At 41.4% G+C, this 16567-nt stretch overlaps 1 protein-coding gene across 4 annotated transcripts in view; it reads left to right on the top strand.

Annotated features, from left to right (window-relative positions):
- The first annotated feature begins 310 nt into the window (after nt 1-310).
- Nucleotides 311-16567, top strand: part of ltbp1 (latent transforming growth factor beta binding protein 1) — a 191333-nt gene continuing 175076 nt past the window's right edge. For all 4 annotated transcript variants that reach the window (XM_046401529.1, XM_046401527.1, XM_046401528.1 and 1 more), the window contains exons 1-2: nt 311-1105; nt 10790-10860. In XM_046401529.1, coding sequence (XP_046257485.1) covers nt 753-1105; nt 10790-10860 — 424 coding nt within the window. In that variant the 5' untranslated portion in view covers nt 311-752. The remainder of the gene's footprint in view (nt 1106-10789; nt 10861-16567) is intronic.

Raw genomic sequence — 16567 nt, 5'->3', positions numbered from 1 at the left:
ATGGTGAAGATTCAACATGCTGAATTGCACAGTGCCGTGTGTGAAATTGCAACATTGTCCTCGTTGTTCATACTGAATATGGAAGGATCTCAAAACAAACTGCTTTACATTTGTACCTCTCATTTAAGCCGTATTGACTTACACAAAACTGACAGAAGAATGTATGTGAGGCTGTCCAGACTGGACAGTAAGTGAATGTCTGTTTGAGTGGGGACTTTGGTTAAGGCCCCTTAACACCCTTGAAACCAAAAAACTTTGAACTGACGTACTTGAGTTTGGTGTCCAGCCCCCCTTTCCCCTGACGTCATGTCAGGAGGCTGGCTGCTAGTGCTGGCACTGCTCACCTACAACAGAGAAAATTTGGAGTCTCGAACCTCTTCTGACTGCAGATTAGGACAAATCCTGCCCAGGGGAAGCGACAGCAACTCAGAGGAATACCATGCTGTAGAAATAAAGCGGGACAAAATTCACTTTTACAATAGAAGAACATTTTTATTTTGTTTACATGCACTATTATACTTCACACCTTTCAAAGTGAAGTCAGCGTTTTTCTTTGTTTAACGTTAGCCTACTTAGCCTAACCGAGCCTAGTGCATTCTCTCACCGGGTTGGAGATAGACTTGTAGGAATACAAACGTTTTTCGTTCCTTTAAGAAGTGAGGAGTTTTTCACGGAGCCGAAAGTAACGTGGACTCCCCCCCATACCCACACGCACACACACACACCCACTTTACTTTGCATTCGGTGCAGATATGTCTTGGTTTAGATTGGGCCTCTTAATTTCTTTTAGTTTGTTTCTCTCCCCGGTACATTTGTCAGCGGAGCAGCAACAGAGCCAGAGCGGCTTTAGGAGGCTGTTCGTACTCCAATCCGGCTCGGTTGGATCGGACGGCGGAGTGCGAGTCAGCTCTATCTCGACGCACCGCGGTGAGGCTGGGAAGCATATGTACAAAGTTGATCTCAATGCCAACTTTGGCGGCCAGGTCCGGAGCCGCAGGATGGGGAACCAAGCGGCTTCAGTCCCACAGTTAAGTCAGCCGCAGCCGGTCTTCCGGCTGAGCGAACACGAGCAGCGCCAGCCTAAACAGCCCATGAAACTGTCGGGGTAAGACACTTTGGATAAATTGTGTCAGGGGAGAGGATAATAGTGGGAAAATTAGAGTGAATTTAATAACTTTTTGTCAGCTTTTATCATAGACTAAACAAGCAGTGGACAGTTCAACTTTAAGAAAACTGTATCATAATTACACTGAAACAGTCAGGCACTGATTCTATTACACTACCAGAGCCTTATTACTTAAATTCTGCTAATTACAAGTGGGTAAGCAATGTCTCAAGAACACAAAACGTCCCATTGTTATCGAGTGCTATCTTTTCCCTTGCACTAGTTGGAGTTGACAGTGATGACTTGATTGTTTGCACACTGGCTGGGTTAGTCGAACTATCTGACCTGTTAAAGTATGTTTGATGTTGAATTATTGCTGATAATATTTTGTCTACTTGGTTGGATACCATATGCATTTACTAAGGCAGTTGAATGTGAGTAGTAGGCCCTAAAGGCAGTTCTGTGAATCTCAGCTCTTTATTGGTTTTGTGTTAGGCTGATCAGGTTCAGAATAATTCTACTTACTGGCCCAAACAAAGTCACTACCAATGTGCTGTTCTAAGCGTAGTGTATGTTGTGTGTTAATTATACACATACGATAGTATCAAGTAATTCAATGCAGATGTCAGGGCTTATGGGTCATTTGTTTTTCAGTTCATCTGGTCGCCTTTTCACTATTCAATAAGTGTAGTTGTTCTTCATGTAGGCTTTGCACAGTTGTGGTTAAAGACTTCATCCTTTCTACCTCCCTTTCCATCCTCCCTACACTAGTATATTGAGTGTTAAGTTAAACATGAATTTGACTGAGTGTTTTTCACATTTTCTGGAGATACAGTGATAATGTTGTAATATTTTGAAATTTTTTGGCCATAAAAATTGTGCAGTGAAAGTGTGCTACCACAACAGCCCAAATATGCTCCAAAAGAACACAGCACAGCTGACATATAAACCACTTAGAGAGTGGTTTGTAAGGCCCTGAACACTTGGTGTACCCAAATAGGTGTCATATTTACCCTAATTGCATAAACCCTAATTCTGTGGTTTTGTAGTGTTTGCAAGCTCTGCTTGATTGACATTTTCATAATGCTCTCATTACTCTGCTGAACCTTTTAGGATGTTGAAGTGACAGCATGTTGTATTCTTTTGGTCCAATGATTTTGGTCAAGCAATTCCATCATAGCTCCACACAACTTTAAATTGAGAAGAGCATTAAAAGGCAGAGGAGGTGGGACGGTGTTTCTTCTGTCACCTCAAAGCAGGAATGTTCTTGCTTTGAAACTCCGGCCAGGGCAGTGTGAATGTTCGCCCCAAATCTGCATGGGTTCCCTCCGGGTATTCTGACTTTCTCCCACAGTCCAAAGACATGCATGGATTTTGGTTAATTGGTAACATTATAATGCCTGTAGGCATGAATGTGAGCATGTCAGCCCTGTGATAAACTGGTGACTTGTCCAGGATGTACTCCACCTCTTACCCAATGGCAGCTGGGATAGAATGAAGGGTAACAAAGGGCTATAGCCCACTGGATAAGTAGTGACGGATAATGGATGGGTGGTTTAATAGGCAGACATTATGACTTGTCACAGAATTAAAAGTACGGCTATTGGATGGCTCTGTTCCATTCCACTGTCCCATTGAAAGTGTGTTGTGAGCAAGCATGCACAACTCCAGGGAATAAATACTTTTTTAAAATTTAATGTGCGTACAAAAGACAGAAATGGCATACAGCAGTAAATGAGATTTTTAAACTGTGCACACACACTTGCACGAATTTTTTCCTTTTATAAGTAACAATCAATTAAAAAGGTGTGTAATTAGACAGAACTCATATTTCACCCGTGAGACTCCCACAGTTAACAGTAAATAACAAAAGCATATCCCTCATGGATATTCATATTGCTCCATGAGGTTGACAAATATGTTGCTCCTAAGACCATGAATATGCTTTTTTGGCTGTTCACCCTGAAATTAGGGTTGTTCATAATGACTAATTTCCCTGATATTTAAGTGGGTTACATTTAAATTTAGAGCAGTCAACTATTCTAACAAAACAGTGAAAACAAGATTGAGCTCTGATCTATTAGTTTAAACAAAAGAAGAAGAAGAATCACTTTATTGGCAGTATATACATCAGCCAGCTAATGGAGGGGGGGAGCAATTTTTTCACATTAATCACTCCACCACACCCACATTTTTCCTGCCCGTCCGGTGGGGGAATCGAACCGATGACCCTCCGACCACAAGCCGCTTCTCCGAACCTCTAGGCCACAGCTCCCCAAAAAAGTACTGTTCAGCAATATTAGATGCATCCTCCATTCAGTTTATGTAAATTTTATTTATACAATGCCAAATCACAACAAGGTTGCAGAGAGATGGAGCACAGCCATAACGGTGCTCCAATCAGGGGTTTTTGGACCTGTCACTGATTGCTGAAAGCAGCATTTACCAGTGCCATTCACCAGTCAAGGTGTTGTTTCTTGACCTTTTGTTTAGTTATTCTGAGCATAATAACACCATTACTTTGTTGAGGAAATATTGATTGTATTTATTTACTTTTACTTTAATCTCTGACAGAGGTTTGGTCAAGTGTACACTGATGTGTCCCAAGATCCAAACATTACCTTTTAAACTGTACTCAGCTGATGTTCTTCGGTACATAAATTTACACTTGTGTTCTTGCATCAAACTGCAGTTTACTGTTTAACATTTCATGTTCCTTTGAACAGAAACTTTTTCTCCTAGTGTGAGTATAGTTCTGCTCTAAGTTATTAGCTTTCTTATCTATTACCCCCCTTAGTCAAACACACTGCAGGACTCTGCTTTTCACTGGCTACTCACAGCTAACAGCTGACTAGCTCCCCTCCTGCTGATTTCAGTTGCTCTTGCTCAGTCAGTTTAAATAATGCAAACTAATGCAAAAATAATGCGACTGAAAATCATAATAAATGAACACAAGGTGGCAGACATAAAATATTAGATGTCAAAGTTTTGACCTTGACGCCATTTCCCCCAAAGCTCTAAATAAGGAGCTTCAGCGAAATTGCTTCCTATTAGAAGTCCTTAACAATGGAGCAGGGTCTTCTTTGGACTCTACATTGGTAGATGTCCTGCAGAGAGGATAGTGGTGTCTTGGCAATCCTCTCAGCAGTCCTTACCACTCTCTGTAGGTGCTTGTGGTCCACAGCAAAGGTGCTGCCATATCACAGAGTGATGCAGCTGTAGAAGTTGCTGAGAATCTTTGGTGACATGCCGAATTTCCTCAACCTTCTCAGAAAGGACAGCTGCTGTCGTGATTTCTTGACAAGCTGGGTGGTGTTAAGTGTCCAGATGAAGTCATCACTGATGTATATACCCAGGAATTTTAAGCTGCTCACCCTCTCTACCTCAAACTCATGGATGATGAATGGCTGATGAGTCCTCCTCTTCTTTCTCGTGTCCATGATCATTTCCTTGGTATTGTCTGTTTTGAGGGTGAGATTGTTCTCCTCACACCATGTCACTAGGCTTGTCACCTCACTCCGGTGTGTCACCACCAGTAATGAGTCCAGTGTCGATGGACGCAAATTCAGGATAGTATTGTCCTTGTGAGAGGTGACTCAGTCAAATGTGTGTGTGAACAGTGTGTAGAGAACGGGGCTGAGGACACATCCTTGAGGGGTACCAGGGTTCATTACTAGGCTGCTGGATATTATGTTTCTGATTCTGACAGACCTGCCAGTGAAGAAATCTTGCAACCAATCGCAGGTCGTGATTGAGGTTTAACAGTTTTCGTGAGCTTGTAGTGGATGACTACATAAAAAGCAGAACTGTAGTCTATGAAAAGCATTCTGATGTAGGCTTCTTTGTTTTCCAGGCAGGACAGGGCTGTATGAAGAGCTGCAGAGATGAGGTCTGAGATATATCTGTTGGGGCTGTTGGCATACTGCAAGAGCTCCAGCATCTCTGGTATACTGTTTTGAATGACCTGTAGTCATTCAGAGAAGTCACTGGACTCCTTTTGGGAACTGGGATGATGATGGTAGTTTTGAAATGGGCAGTGGCCTGTGGAAGAAACGGTTTGAAGATGGAGGTGACAACATCAGGCAGCTCTGTGGCACATTCCCTCAGGGATTGCCCATCCAAGTCTGTCTGGCAAACAGTTCTGTGAGATGCTTTCAGTTTCAGGAGACCAGAGTTTAACTTTAATGACTGGGTTTGTTTGCTTGAATCTTCGTCTGTAGGCTGGGTAAAGGAACAGGAAGATGTGGCCTGGGAGTCCAAACTTGGGGCGGAGGTCAGCTTTGTATGCATCACGGATGTATCATGTCATATAAACATGATCAAAGTTATTCTGGTCTGGTGTGGGAATATTCACATGTATGCTGATAATATTAGGGAAGCACAGTCCATAGATTCCTGGTTTGAAATCTTCTGCAACAATGAAAGCAACATTTGGGTGAGCTGTTTCCATCATGTTGACATCATGGAGTTTGCTGAGTGCCACTGTTGGATTAGTTTGCGGGGGAATAGCAGGTCAACAACACTGAATTCCCTCGGTGGGTAATAGGGCTGGCATTTCAACAACATCTACATATCTGGCGAACATTGTTTGCAGACCAAACCGTACTTCTACACTACACATGTTGTTGACAAACACGCACACCTCCCCCTTTAACCTTACTGGAGGCAGCAGTGTGGTCTCCTTGGTGTACGGAGTGATTCCGTGGCTTCACGGCTGATTCTGGTACTTTGTCTGACAGCCAGGTCTTTGTGAAAATTGGCTTTATTTGTCAAATGCCTGGTTAGACAAAGTACAGCAGCCTCCTCCTCTGCAGTTTTCTCTTGTCTACTTTAGGAGCCTTCTCGTTAGTGGTGGCAGTCTTGCGTGGGTCGAACAGTGTAGTGCAGGTTCGGGGGTATAAAACCTGTGAATGTAGAGTGGTGCTGTGACCTGGCATTGTCTAACAATACTTGCCTGTTATAAGTTAACAGTGCATGACATCTGTGCATTATAAATAAGGCAAGATACACATAATAACAAAAAAGAGGCATTCAAAAGTGGAGAAAGCAAACACGTGCCATCATGGTGGATATCATAACATGACAGATGACATACACACAGATGACAGTGCCGATCATTTTTAGCTATATCTCCATTCTATAGCCAATGTTGGTTCCTTGATGGCTGCCTTAACAACATCCTTCTTTCTGAGAACTTCTGTTTGGACCATTTTGGTCCAGTCTCCTTTTGCTTATTTTGTAACCAAGTCCACTGCCTCTTAAGACTTCTGTTGCCATGAGTATTCTGCTTCTGCCTCCAGCTCTGTGTGCTGGCTGATAAATGACTTTGATTTTTGTCACCCTGTGCTTAACACTGTGCTTATTTCATACAGGTGTAAGCCAAAAATTTGGAATATCATGGAAAAGTTTTGATATATTCTAGATTAATTACACATAAAATGAAATACTTAAATTCTTTTTTGTTTTAATTTTGATGATTGTTGATTTTTTTCCTCGCCACTGTTGCCAAGTGCTTGTTCAAGGGTGAATGTTGGGCTCTCTGTATTACAGTTTAATTAAAGAGTTTGGTCTAGACCTGCTCTAATTGGAAAGTGTCATGAGATAACTTTTGTTGTGAATTGATGCTATATAAATAAACTGAATTGAATTGAATAGATGAAAGTAATCAGATACGAGTAATTAACCGAGTGGCTGAGTGGTGGTTCATGGATATTAGCCAAGTGCTGGAACATGCTGTCATACACTGATCCAGAGCATTCCAAGAACCATAATGTTGTGTTTTATCATGTGCAACATGGGATTATTGTGGCGGATGAATGGCATGACGAAAAAGCTGGTCGAAAAAGTGAAAGACGTGTGATCTTCTTTTTGCATAAAATGGCCGGCTTCCTGTGCATCATGGAGAGTTGACCCAAGAGACATTATTGTAGGGGGGGGCATAAGACACATGTGCCTGCTAAATTTCTTGTATGTAGGCAAATAACAATAGGATCCTTGCACTTTTAGCTGTCAGGCCTTAATAACCAAGACAAATGTGAATAAAAAAAAACGATCCTTGCACTTTTAGTGCTTGGCACTAAATATTGTTTTAATGATGAAAATTGAGAAATGTATAAGTTAGTTCTGACTATTTTACTGAGCAGTTCAAAACTGAGCAAAAAGATTGTCATTGTAAATAAATAAATAGCAATATTGTTTTTTGATTGTCCTCCCTGAACACAATCCATATGTGTGGTGGTGAAGATGTGCTGGTGCTTCAGTGGTGCTTGTGAACTTGCTTGCAATGGACAGTCACATATTAAAGTAGCTGACATGTAACTTCGGATCCTACAGCCTCAAAGCTTAAGACTATCAAGTTGCATACACCCATTCTGAATTTTAAATGCACTCCTGCCTCTGTCAGTGTAAAAGGTGGTCACAATAATGATCAAGTCTATTGTTAATACTAAGAGTAGCCAATGTTATACTAATAATACAGAGGCCGCATGCTGTAGGCAAAGCAGCACTTGTTTTCATTCTAATGTACTGTATTAAAAGTGACATATTATACCCCCCTTTACACAAGTTCCATGTGATCTTCATGAAATGTCTGTGCTTGCTTTGGTCAGAATACCACATGGATCAATCACTCATCAGAACGACCGGTTTGAGTGCCTGTTGCTTTAAATGCTAATGAACCCTCCTCTCCCCCTTCCTCCGTGGGGTGTGCTATTGCAAGTATGGCTTTGTGCTTCCACTTTGGCACTTTGGCCTAATGGTGCAGCCCTACATGCCCTACAAAAAAAGGCTCCTGGGGCAATCTCACGAACTAAGGATACAACAGGTCACTTCTGAGTGGTTAGTTACTTTATGTCACTTGGGCATTTTTTTTTACGTCTGTATGTTTGCTGCATATGGCCGTGCTGGCTGTGGTGGCTGTGTCGCAAACAACTGCTAGTGGCTCCAGTGTGTGTATGTAGTAAGTTTATGTATTAATTATTGAAAGCTTCGCTTATGACATTTACATAAACACATATGAATTAAAGCAAACACTGTTAAGTTGCTCCAGTTACACCAATAAAGCTCAAGCGTTGTACATATTGGCCAGCCATGTTTCCTTGATTATAGTAAGGATCAGTTCACCAATCAGGAGTGTAGGAATGTCTACCAGCAAGTTATAACTAGTAGTAGTATGTAAGTATGTTTACCAGCTATCACAGCATTTTGACACTGTACATTGCCTAATATAGACATCGAGCCAGAGAGTGTCTTCTGCAGGGAGATACCAGAGTTAGTTGGAGTCCTATGTGAATTAAATGGCAATTATGTAATCATTACCTGTTCTGCCATCCAAGTTCACTTAATTTTTCTACAAGAAGATTACAACAGCTTTGGACACTACAGCATGCATGGTGGATCATCCTGGCCTCATGTGTTTGAATCTTTTGTCTCTACAGAATGCATTTGACATGACTAATGTTGAAGCACACTTGCTTCCCCGAGTAGGTTGATGTGAGAGAGTTAAAACACAGTTGTTGAATAGCCTTAAAACAGAGTTATTTATTTAGAAACAAAGATCTTTGGAGTTCCCACCTCAGAACACAAGTCTGCTTCAGCCAAACGCCAAGTGGAATCTAAAGCACTCAAGGAAGTACATCATTATATATACTTTAAGATAACACCGGTTGTTAGTCTCAGCACCTTTCCACTCAAGCCAGAGGGGAGGGGTGGTGTATCAGTGTCTTCGCCCATCGGTCAGAGTGACTTGAGATATGGTGTCCTTCTCCTACTGTGCATGATACCTCTATCTCCCTCAGAGTGTGCAGTCCTGAGACAAACAACCAGTTCTACATGATTATAACATTATTAATTATACCAAAGCGTGTAACAGAATAAGGCACATTAAACATTTATTAATCCACACTAAGGCTGAACATTCACAAAGCTTTTAACAACTTTTGATCCTTAAAGTTTTGTAAACACGCTGACCATGTTTGACATTGATAGGATGGAAAAAGTGAAAGTCGTGATCTTTGCCAGTTTTTGCATAAAATACAAAATGGCCAGCATCATGGAGAGTTGACCTGAGAGACGTTGTTGTTGGGGGGCATAAAATACATGTGCCTTGGTTGAACCTAGCTGTCACGTAGCAAGTTATCACTTTCTGTTTGTCTGATCTAGCAAACTGGGTTGGGTTCTATTTATTATGAAGGATGCAGTTATTTTATATTATTTATGTTTTGCTTGTTGTATAATGGCTGTTTGCACATTATCTGAATTTGCGAAATTATACATAAAAGCTTGGCAATTTTACAGAAGGTTGATTCTGCTTTCACTTGCTTTGCATGCATTCTCCTTTTTTGGATTTTGGGAAATTGACACTAAATAGTGGTTCAACCTCTGATGATGTTGCTTTGGGATGGCCAGGATTTTTGTTGTGCAGTTTTGTCTTGTTTTGTTGCTGGCGCCCAGGTAAAGCCTTGGATGGGAAAACAATAAAATATATAACACTTCTATCTCTCTCTCTGTCTTTCTCTCTCAATATTTGTGTGTGTGTGTGTGTGTGTGTAAATATGCCTATCCCTACCTCAGGTGATACCATAATTATTATACTTAAATTTCCTTCATCTGCAGTTTTGTCATGAATCCCTCTGTAAAGAGCAGTTTCTGGGCGAATCCAGTGTTGTACTGATCCAGGTTGGAGAAGCAGTCGGATGCAAAGTGGTTAACAGAAACAAAAAGGTTCTTTGTGACTGTTGCTGGGATGTTTCCATCAAAAATATGTCCTCTGAGGCTCCAGGGCATTGTAATGATTGTGAGCGGCTCCGGCCCTTGCGAGAAAAAAATGGTGGTCCTGTGCAAATGTAGATCTCAAGCAGTATTATTCTAATGAGTAGTCACGGCAAATCCGGTTCCATGAATGGACTTCTGGATCACTTAGTATACTGAACCGAGTTACTTGAGCCAGTGTCACACAGAACATACTGATGAAACTCAAGTCCAAAGTCCTCTGGGGTCATGCAAGTCTGAGTCTGCACAATTAAGATTGCAGGCAATATTCCCATCTCTATAAAACACATAACACATGGTGTTTTACCTCCAACTAAAGATTGGAGCAAAGCATAATACAATAGAATATTTGCTTCCAGCATAACACCTAAAGATATTAGCTTTATGTTAGATTGTGATGTAGTGTCATGTCTTTGGGATAAATAAAGTCAATAGGGTATTAAATAAACATAATGTCATTACTAACATTACTACTGACAACCCATGTGAATTCACAGTTTAAATGGTGCCGTTCATTGTCCTTAAAACCTACTCCATTTGTTCTAGGTAGTTGTTAGCAAGAAACTGTTGCAATAAATAACATCAATTACGTGGACTAGCAGTGGTTGCTGCCTTGTCATCAGGGGACTCAGAGATGGAGTTGAGTTCGAAAAACTTCCTTGTGACTGTAACTGTAATTTTACTGGCTCTTGGTCACAAGTCCTGTGGAGCCTGTCTTTTTCAGGACTTGTCATAAATGGAGATCCCCAGGGTGGTATTACAATTTTGTCATCTTAAAATACAGGTCAACTCTTAGTTGCGATGATGATGCCAAAGGTGAAGGAAAAGAGGATGGAGAGAAACCCTTTCTGTTGACATTGAAGCCTGTGTCTGAGGGGGATGTTTCATCTGCCTTTACTTGTTTTATATTTGCAGGGTGAATGTGTGTGGAGGGCAGTGCTGTCATGGATGGAGTAAAGTTCAGGGATCGCAGAGGTGCACCAAGCGTAAGTGAACAGTGTTTCCACGTTAATGCTGCTACTTCAGTCTAAACGCAAACACTTGGCTCCAAAACCAGCCATGACAAGACATGTTCCTCTCTTCATTTAGATGTATTTTTCTTTATCGCAGGATTTTTTTTCAAAAATTGTGGGTCATAAATAAAGCATAGCAACAAAAGGAAATGAAAAATAAAGAATTAATTTAAGAAAGTCTTGTTTTCTGCCGCTTAAGGTCACTGAACCTGACACCCTCTGCCACTTGGCTGCGCCAATATTTCTGTCCATAGAGATTATGAATAGAACTGGGACCAATGGCAGCCCCAGCAAAGTCCAAAGAGTTTGACTTAATGCTGGCAACGCAAACCAAGCTCTCACATCAGATCGGATAGCCTGTAGCAACAGGCACCCTATATTCCCGGAGAACCCCGCACAGTGTGCCTTGGGGGCCACGGTAATAAGTCTTTTCCAAGTCCACAAAACACATGTGGACTGGTTGGTCAAACTCCCATTACCCCTCCCTTGAGACGCTGTAGAGCTGGTCCGGTGTTCCACGTTACTGAGGCATATTTTTACCTTACCATCACTTCATCTTGAAATCTGGGAGTAGTGTTTTCTTAGATACATGTGGTATATGACTGACTTATATATAAGTCATATATATATATTAAATTTCTGTCAATATCACCTTCCTATTTTCAGTAACTCGAGGGTAACATTAATGAGAATGTCTCTAGGCCAGGATTTGTGCTGCAAGATCTGCAGCTTTCTGTCCCCAAGTTGACCCCTCACAAAGCCTAAGCTTTGGGAATTATGGGGAATTCATTTGTTCAGTGTTAGTTAGTTTAATCTGGTTGACCTGCTTTCTCTGCACTCTATTGTACTTTATGTAGCATATGTTAGTTTATTTAGTATATGTTAATCTATTTTTCCTGCTAACAGTTAGGCCTTGTTTGGTTGTTTGTTTGCTTACCGTATTTTCACGACGAAAAGGCGCACCGTACGAAAAGGCGCACCGTACGAAAAGGCGCAGTCTCAGTTATGTGTGCAATTATTGTATTTAACACACAGATAAGGCGCATCTGAAGATAGGGCGCGGGTTTTATATACACGTTTTATATACACGTCCGCCCCTGTGTGTATTCATATACTACGTACGCCCGCCTGACAACACACACGTGCATATTTAAAAATAGATCGGGAGCAAAACTGAGTTTGGTTGTGCTTTATTTAAGTATTAATTACAACAACACTAAAACAAGCACATTACCGGTAACAGTCACTCAAACCCATTGAAGTCCTCATCCTCTGTGTCGGAATTGAACAGCTGCGCTAAATCACACATGGCAGGTTCACGTTCCTCACTGTCAGAGTCAGAGTCCGTGCCGTGCGGCTCCCCAGAAATGATGCCGGCTTTAGCAAAAGCTCGAACAACAGTGCCAGCAGACACGTTAGCCCAAGCAGCTACAATCCAGTCACAAACTGTGGCGTAACTCGCCCGGCGCTGCCTTCCAGTCTTTGTGAAACTGTGGTCTCCTTCGGTCATCCACCGCTCCCACGCCGCTCGCAGCCTCACTTTGAACGGCCAGACCCATGTTCTCTATCATGTTCTCTATCACGTCCGCAGCATCATGGTTCTCAACTACGTCCGCACACAGATAGGGCGCTCTGGACGATAGGGCGCGCTGCACATTTTGAAAAAAATCTAAGACGTTTATATGCGCCTTATAGTCGTGAAAATACGGTACTTTTTGACTAACCTACACTGCTGTAACGGGCTACTGGATGCTTGAATTTCCCTCGGGATCAATGAAGTATCTGTCTCTCTATCTAGCTAGCTATGCCAAGCAATGGTTGTGAGCATGTTCTGATTTAATGAATAAATAATGAACGTAAAGTATACTGTATTGTGAACATTTCTGCCCAGAAACTTAGCAGAGCTCTCCTGCAGAAAAAAAGGAAGATCAGCTGACGAACACACACATCAACATTTAACAACTTAACCTAACTTTGTGGTGAAGAAAATAACTGTGCTCGCTCCCTACTTTAAACAGTAATAGCTTTACTTACCATTGAAGACATAATGTTAATAGCAGCACAGTGGAGCACTCTACCTGTCCCTCGTTTGTTATTCTGAAAGGCAGGAGATTGTAAGATGCATGTAACTGATTTATTATTTCATGTAGTCAACTTTTAAAAATAAAGATGCTGTGGACCATTTATGTTATGATCCACTTAAGTTTCATACTGCATTTCAGTGGGCTAAGGATGCGAATGAATGGTTTACAGTATACTGGAACAATATACTACAATATACTGTACAATATATCTATTCATTAATTTCAGAATTGATTGAGTCGAACTTGCATCTAGTTATTGTGACAGTATCAAAACAGAAAATAAACATATATTCAGGCTTTTAAATTATAGTTACCGTGGGTTGGGTCATAAAAGTTCACCAACCACATCTGATAGTTAAGCCTGCCCTGGGCTTATAGTGATAGTACAGTTGATAGAGTGTGTTGGTGGTTCAATACCTGACCCCTGCACTCTAAAGTGTCCCTGTGCAAGAAACTTAAATGATTATAACTTCTAATTATAAAGTGCTTTGAGTGATAATTCAGACAAGAATAGCACTATAGAAGTACAGCCCATTTACCATTCATTTTCCACTCTGAGAATCCTGCATAAAAAACCTTGTCAGTGATTATTATTGTTACTATTGTGATTAAATAGATGTTTGTCGTAACAATTTTAAGTCTTCCGTCAAGGACTTAAGGAGTAAAAATATTTGTTAGATTTATATGCCGATACATAATACTTAAATGACTACAAATAGAGAAATGCCGCTTGTCCGTCAGCGGTCAAGGTTGCAGGGGGGCTGAAGCCTACCCCAGCTGACTACGGACGAGAGGCGGGGTACACCCTGGACTGCTCAGTGGTCAACTGCAGGGCTGACACACAAAAACACACGCTCACACCTAGGGGCAGTGTAGAATAGCCAATTAACCTAATGTACATGTTTTGGGGATTTTGGGAGAAAACTCACCCAAGCACAGGGAGAACATGCAAACTCCACACAAAAGGACCCGGGACCGAGATTCGCACCTGGAACCCTCTTGCTGTGAGGCGACAGTGCTAACCACTGCGACACTTTTCAGCAGATCCAACCAAAAAAAACCACCCTTCTCTCTCTACAAATCTTGTCCTGTTTATTATAAAATCAGAAAAGTCGTAGTAAACCCATTATTGACCTCTCCAGGTGATGCATCTCATTTTTCCTCTGATAATTCTGTGATGTGAACAGTGCAGTCATAGAAATAAACAACAGAAACCTTGCTGTCAAAAAGTGAAAGAAATTCACCTTTCATCATCAGGCCTGATGATGAAAGGTGTATAGGATGAGTAACATTGTATAGGATGAGTAACATTTCAAGTCCAGACAGTTAGACCACATGTGCTGTCACACCCTCTGCTCTGTAATTTCCCAGCCTGGGACTGCAATTTCCCAACCTGGAATAAATAAAGTCTATCTATCTATCTATCTATCTATCTATCTATCTATCTATCTATCTGTTTAACACAGTGCTCCAGCATGCCCTCTCAGGGACAATTCTCCACTTCTAAAACAACTCTACTACTAGGCCAGTACGTGGCACAGAAGTGCTAAAAACTGTATTGCTTTAGATAATAATGGCTCTTAATGAGGCAGAACAAGGCCCCATTTTCTACAGTCTCCGCAAGATGAGATCAAAATGATTCAGCCTCAGTCATTGCAACATGCTACTTTTTCTGCAAAAGGCTTTAGGTTTCTTTGTTTGTTTGACTGACGCAAGGGGCAGGAATGTAATAATGTCAACTTGCTAACTTTATGTCGAAAATAGAAGAGGTGAGTATTCTCCATGTTGCAGAGCAGAAATCTCCCTCTGGGATGCTACTGCCTCATGGAATTACAAGCAATGTCCAGTAAGGTCGTGATCAGCCTCAGTGGCCACATCGCAGCAAACGTGACATGACCATGCCCATTGCAGTTGGGTAGTTAATGTCAACTGTAAGGGTGTTAACATATTAGAAAAATGCGTTTGTGATATGCAAAATATAACTCTAACTGTTTATGCTTCTGTCTTTTATGTGTGTGGATTATATATTTAATTGAATGTTGTCTGGTTAGGGACTTCACCTTAACTTTTGGAGGATGTCAGATTGCAGTTCAAATCAGTTCCCTATAAGACTTGTTTAACCAGTGTTATTTTGTGATCCTTCACCCAGGACGGGCAGACGTGCAATGGATGTTGTACAGGCAGGAAAGCAGTTAACAACATGAGAACAACATTACTAAAAAGACAAATAAAACAAAATCTCAACTCATAAAAATTTTCATGTCATTCATCCGTTCAGTTTCAGTTTCCATACCACCTCAATATGATTTTAACATTTCACAAGACTGAAATCATAATAATGAAATTATAATGAAATGCTATATCATTCATGTATTTTTTGTGTTCTGTTGAAAACCACTATCCTATGAATTATATTAAATTCAGTTCAATTCATTTATATAGCACCCTATACAATCAAGATTGCCTCCAGAGACCCAGATCCCGAACCCCCGAGCAAGCAGACATATATGCAATAGAAAACTGGTCATGTTAGAGTATACGTGTTACCTGCGAATAATGAGGCAGTGCACACAGTATGAGTGGACTGGTGAAAAGACAACAAAATACAACAATGTGCAATATACATAAAGATTAAGATTAAGAAGATTAAGATTAAGAATCAGCTTTATTGACATTATATATATTTTTACATACACACACTGAATTCGGCTTCTGCATTTGACCCATCCTTAGTTGAACACACACATGCAGCACCTGGCAAATTACATGCAGTGAAACACACACAGGAGCAGTGGGCAGCATCAAGCGCCCGGGGAGCATATTAGGGGGGTTAAGTGCCTTGCTCAAGGGCACATCAGCCGACTAATGGAGGGGGGAGGATTTTTCGCATTAATCCCTCCACCACACCCAAATTTTTCCTGCCCGTCTGGTGGGAGAATCGAATCGGTGACCCTCCGATCACAAGCCGCTCCTCCAACCTCTAGGCCTGGCTGCCCCCCAGTGCGGTAGGCTACTGCAGACCAATGAAGTGTCTCTGCAATATAGGGTGATTGCAGAATGTCAATGGCAGGTTGATTGTAAGAGTTCAGATTAGTTGTTTATGAGAGTGATGGAAATAGGAAAAAATCTGTTCCTGAATCTATTTGTTCTATAGTACAGTATTTTGTAATGTCTGCCAGAGAGGAGAAGTTGGAAATGGATATTTCCAGGGTGTGGGGGATCTTGGACAGGAGCAGAAATACAGGGACCTTGTTGAGGAACTTCAGGGACCTGTTGCAGTAGGAGCTGCCTCCATCTCAAACAAAGGAGATGGTGGTGGATTTCAGAATATCTAAGTCGCTCCATCTACCTGTCTCCATACAGAAGCAGGACATTGAGGTGGTGCACACCTACAACTGGACTAATCCCCTAAAACTGACACCCTCTACAAGAAGGGGCAGAGCTGCCTCTTCTTCCTGCGGAGAGTATTTTACAGTCAAAACCACCAAGCGGCTAGACAAGCTGGTGAAAAAATGTTTGGGCTGCTGGATAATTAAATTTCCCCTATGCGGATGAATAAAGTATTTATCTATACAATGATGTTCCTCATCTGCTTC

This window comes from Scatophagus argus, chromosome 10 (genome assembly GCF_020382885.2).
Source record: "Scatophagus argus isolate fScaArg1 chromosome 10, fScaArg1.pri, whole genome shotgun sequence".
NCBI classification, from domain to species: domain Eukaryota; kingdom Metazoa; phylum Chordata; class Actinopteri; family Scatophagidae; genus Scatophagus; species Scatophagus argus.
Note: the sequence above shows the minus strand (reverse complement) of the source record. Positions and strands in the feature narration are given on the sequence as shown.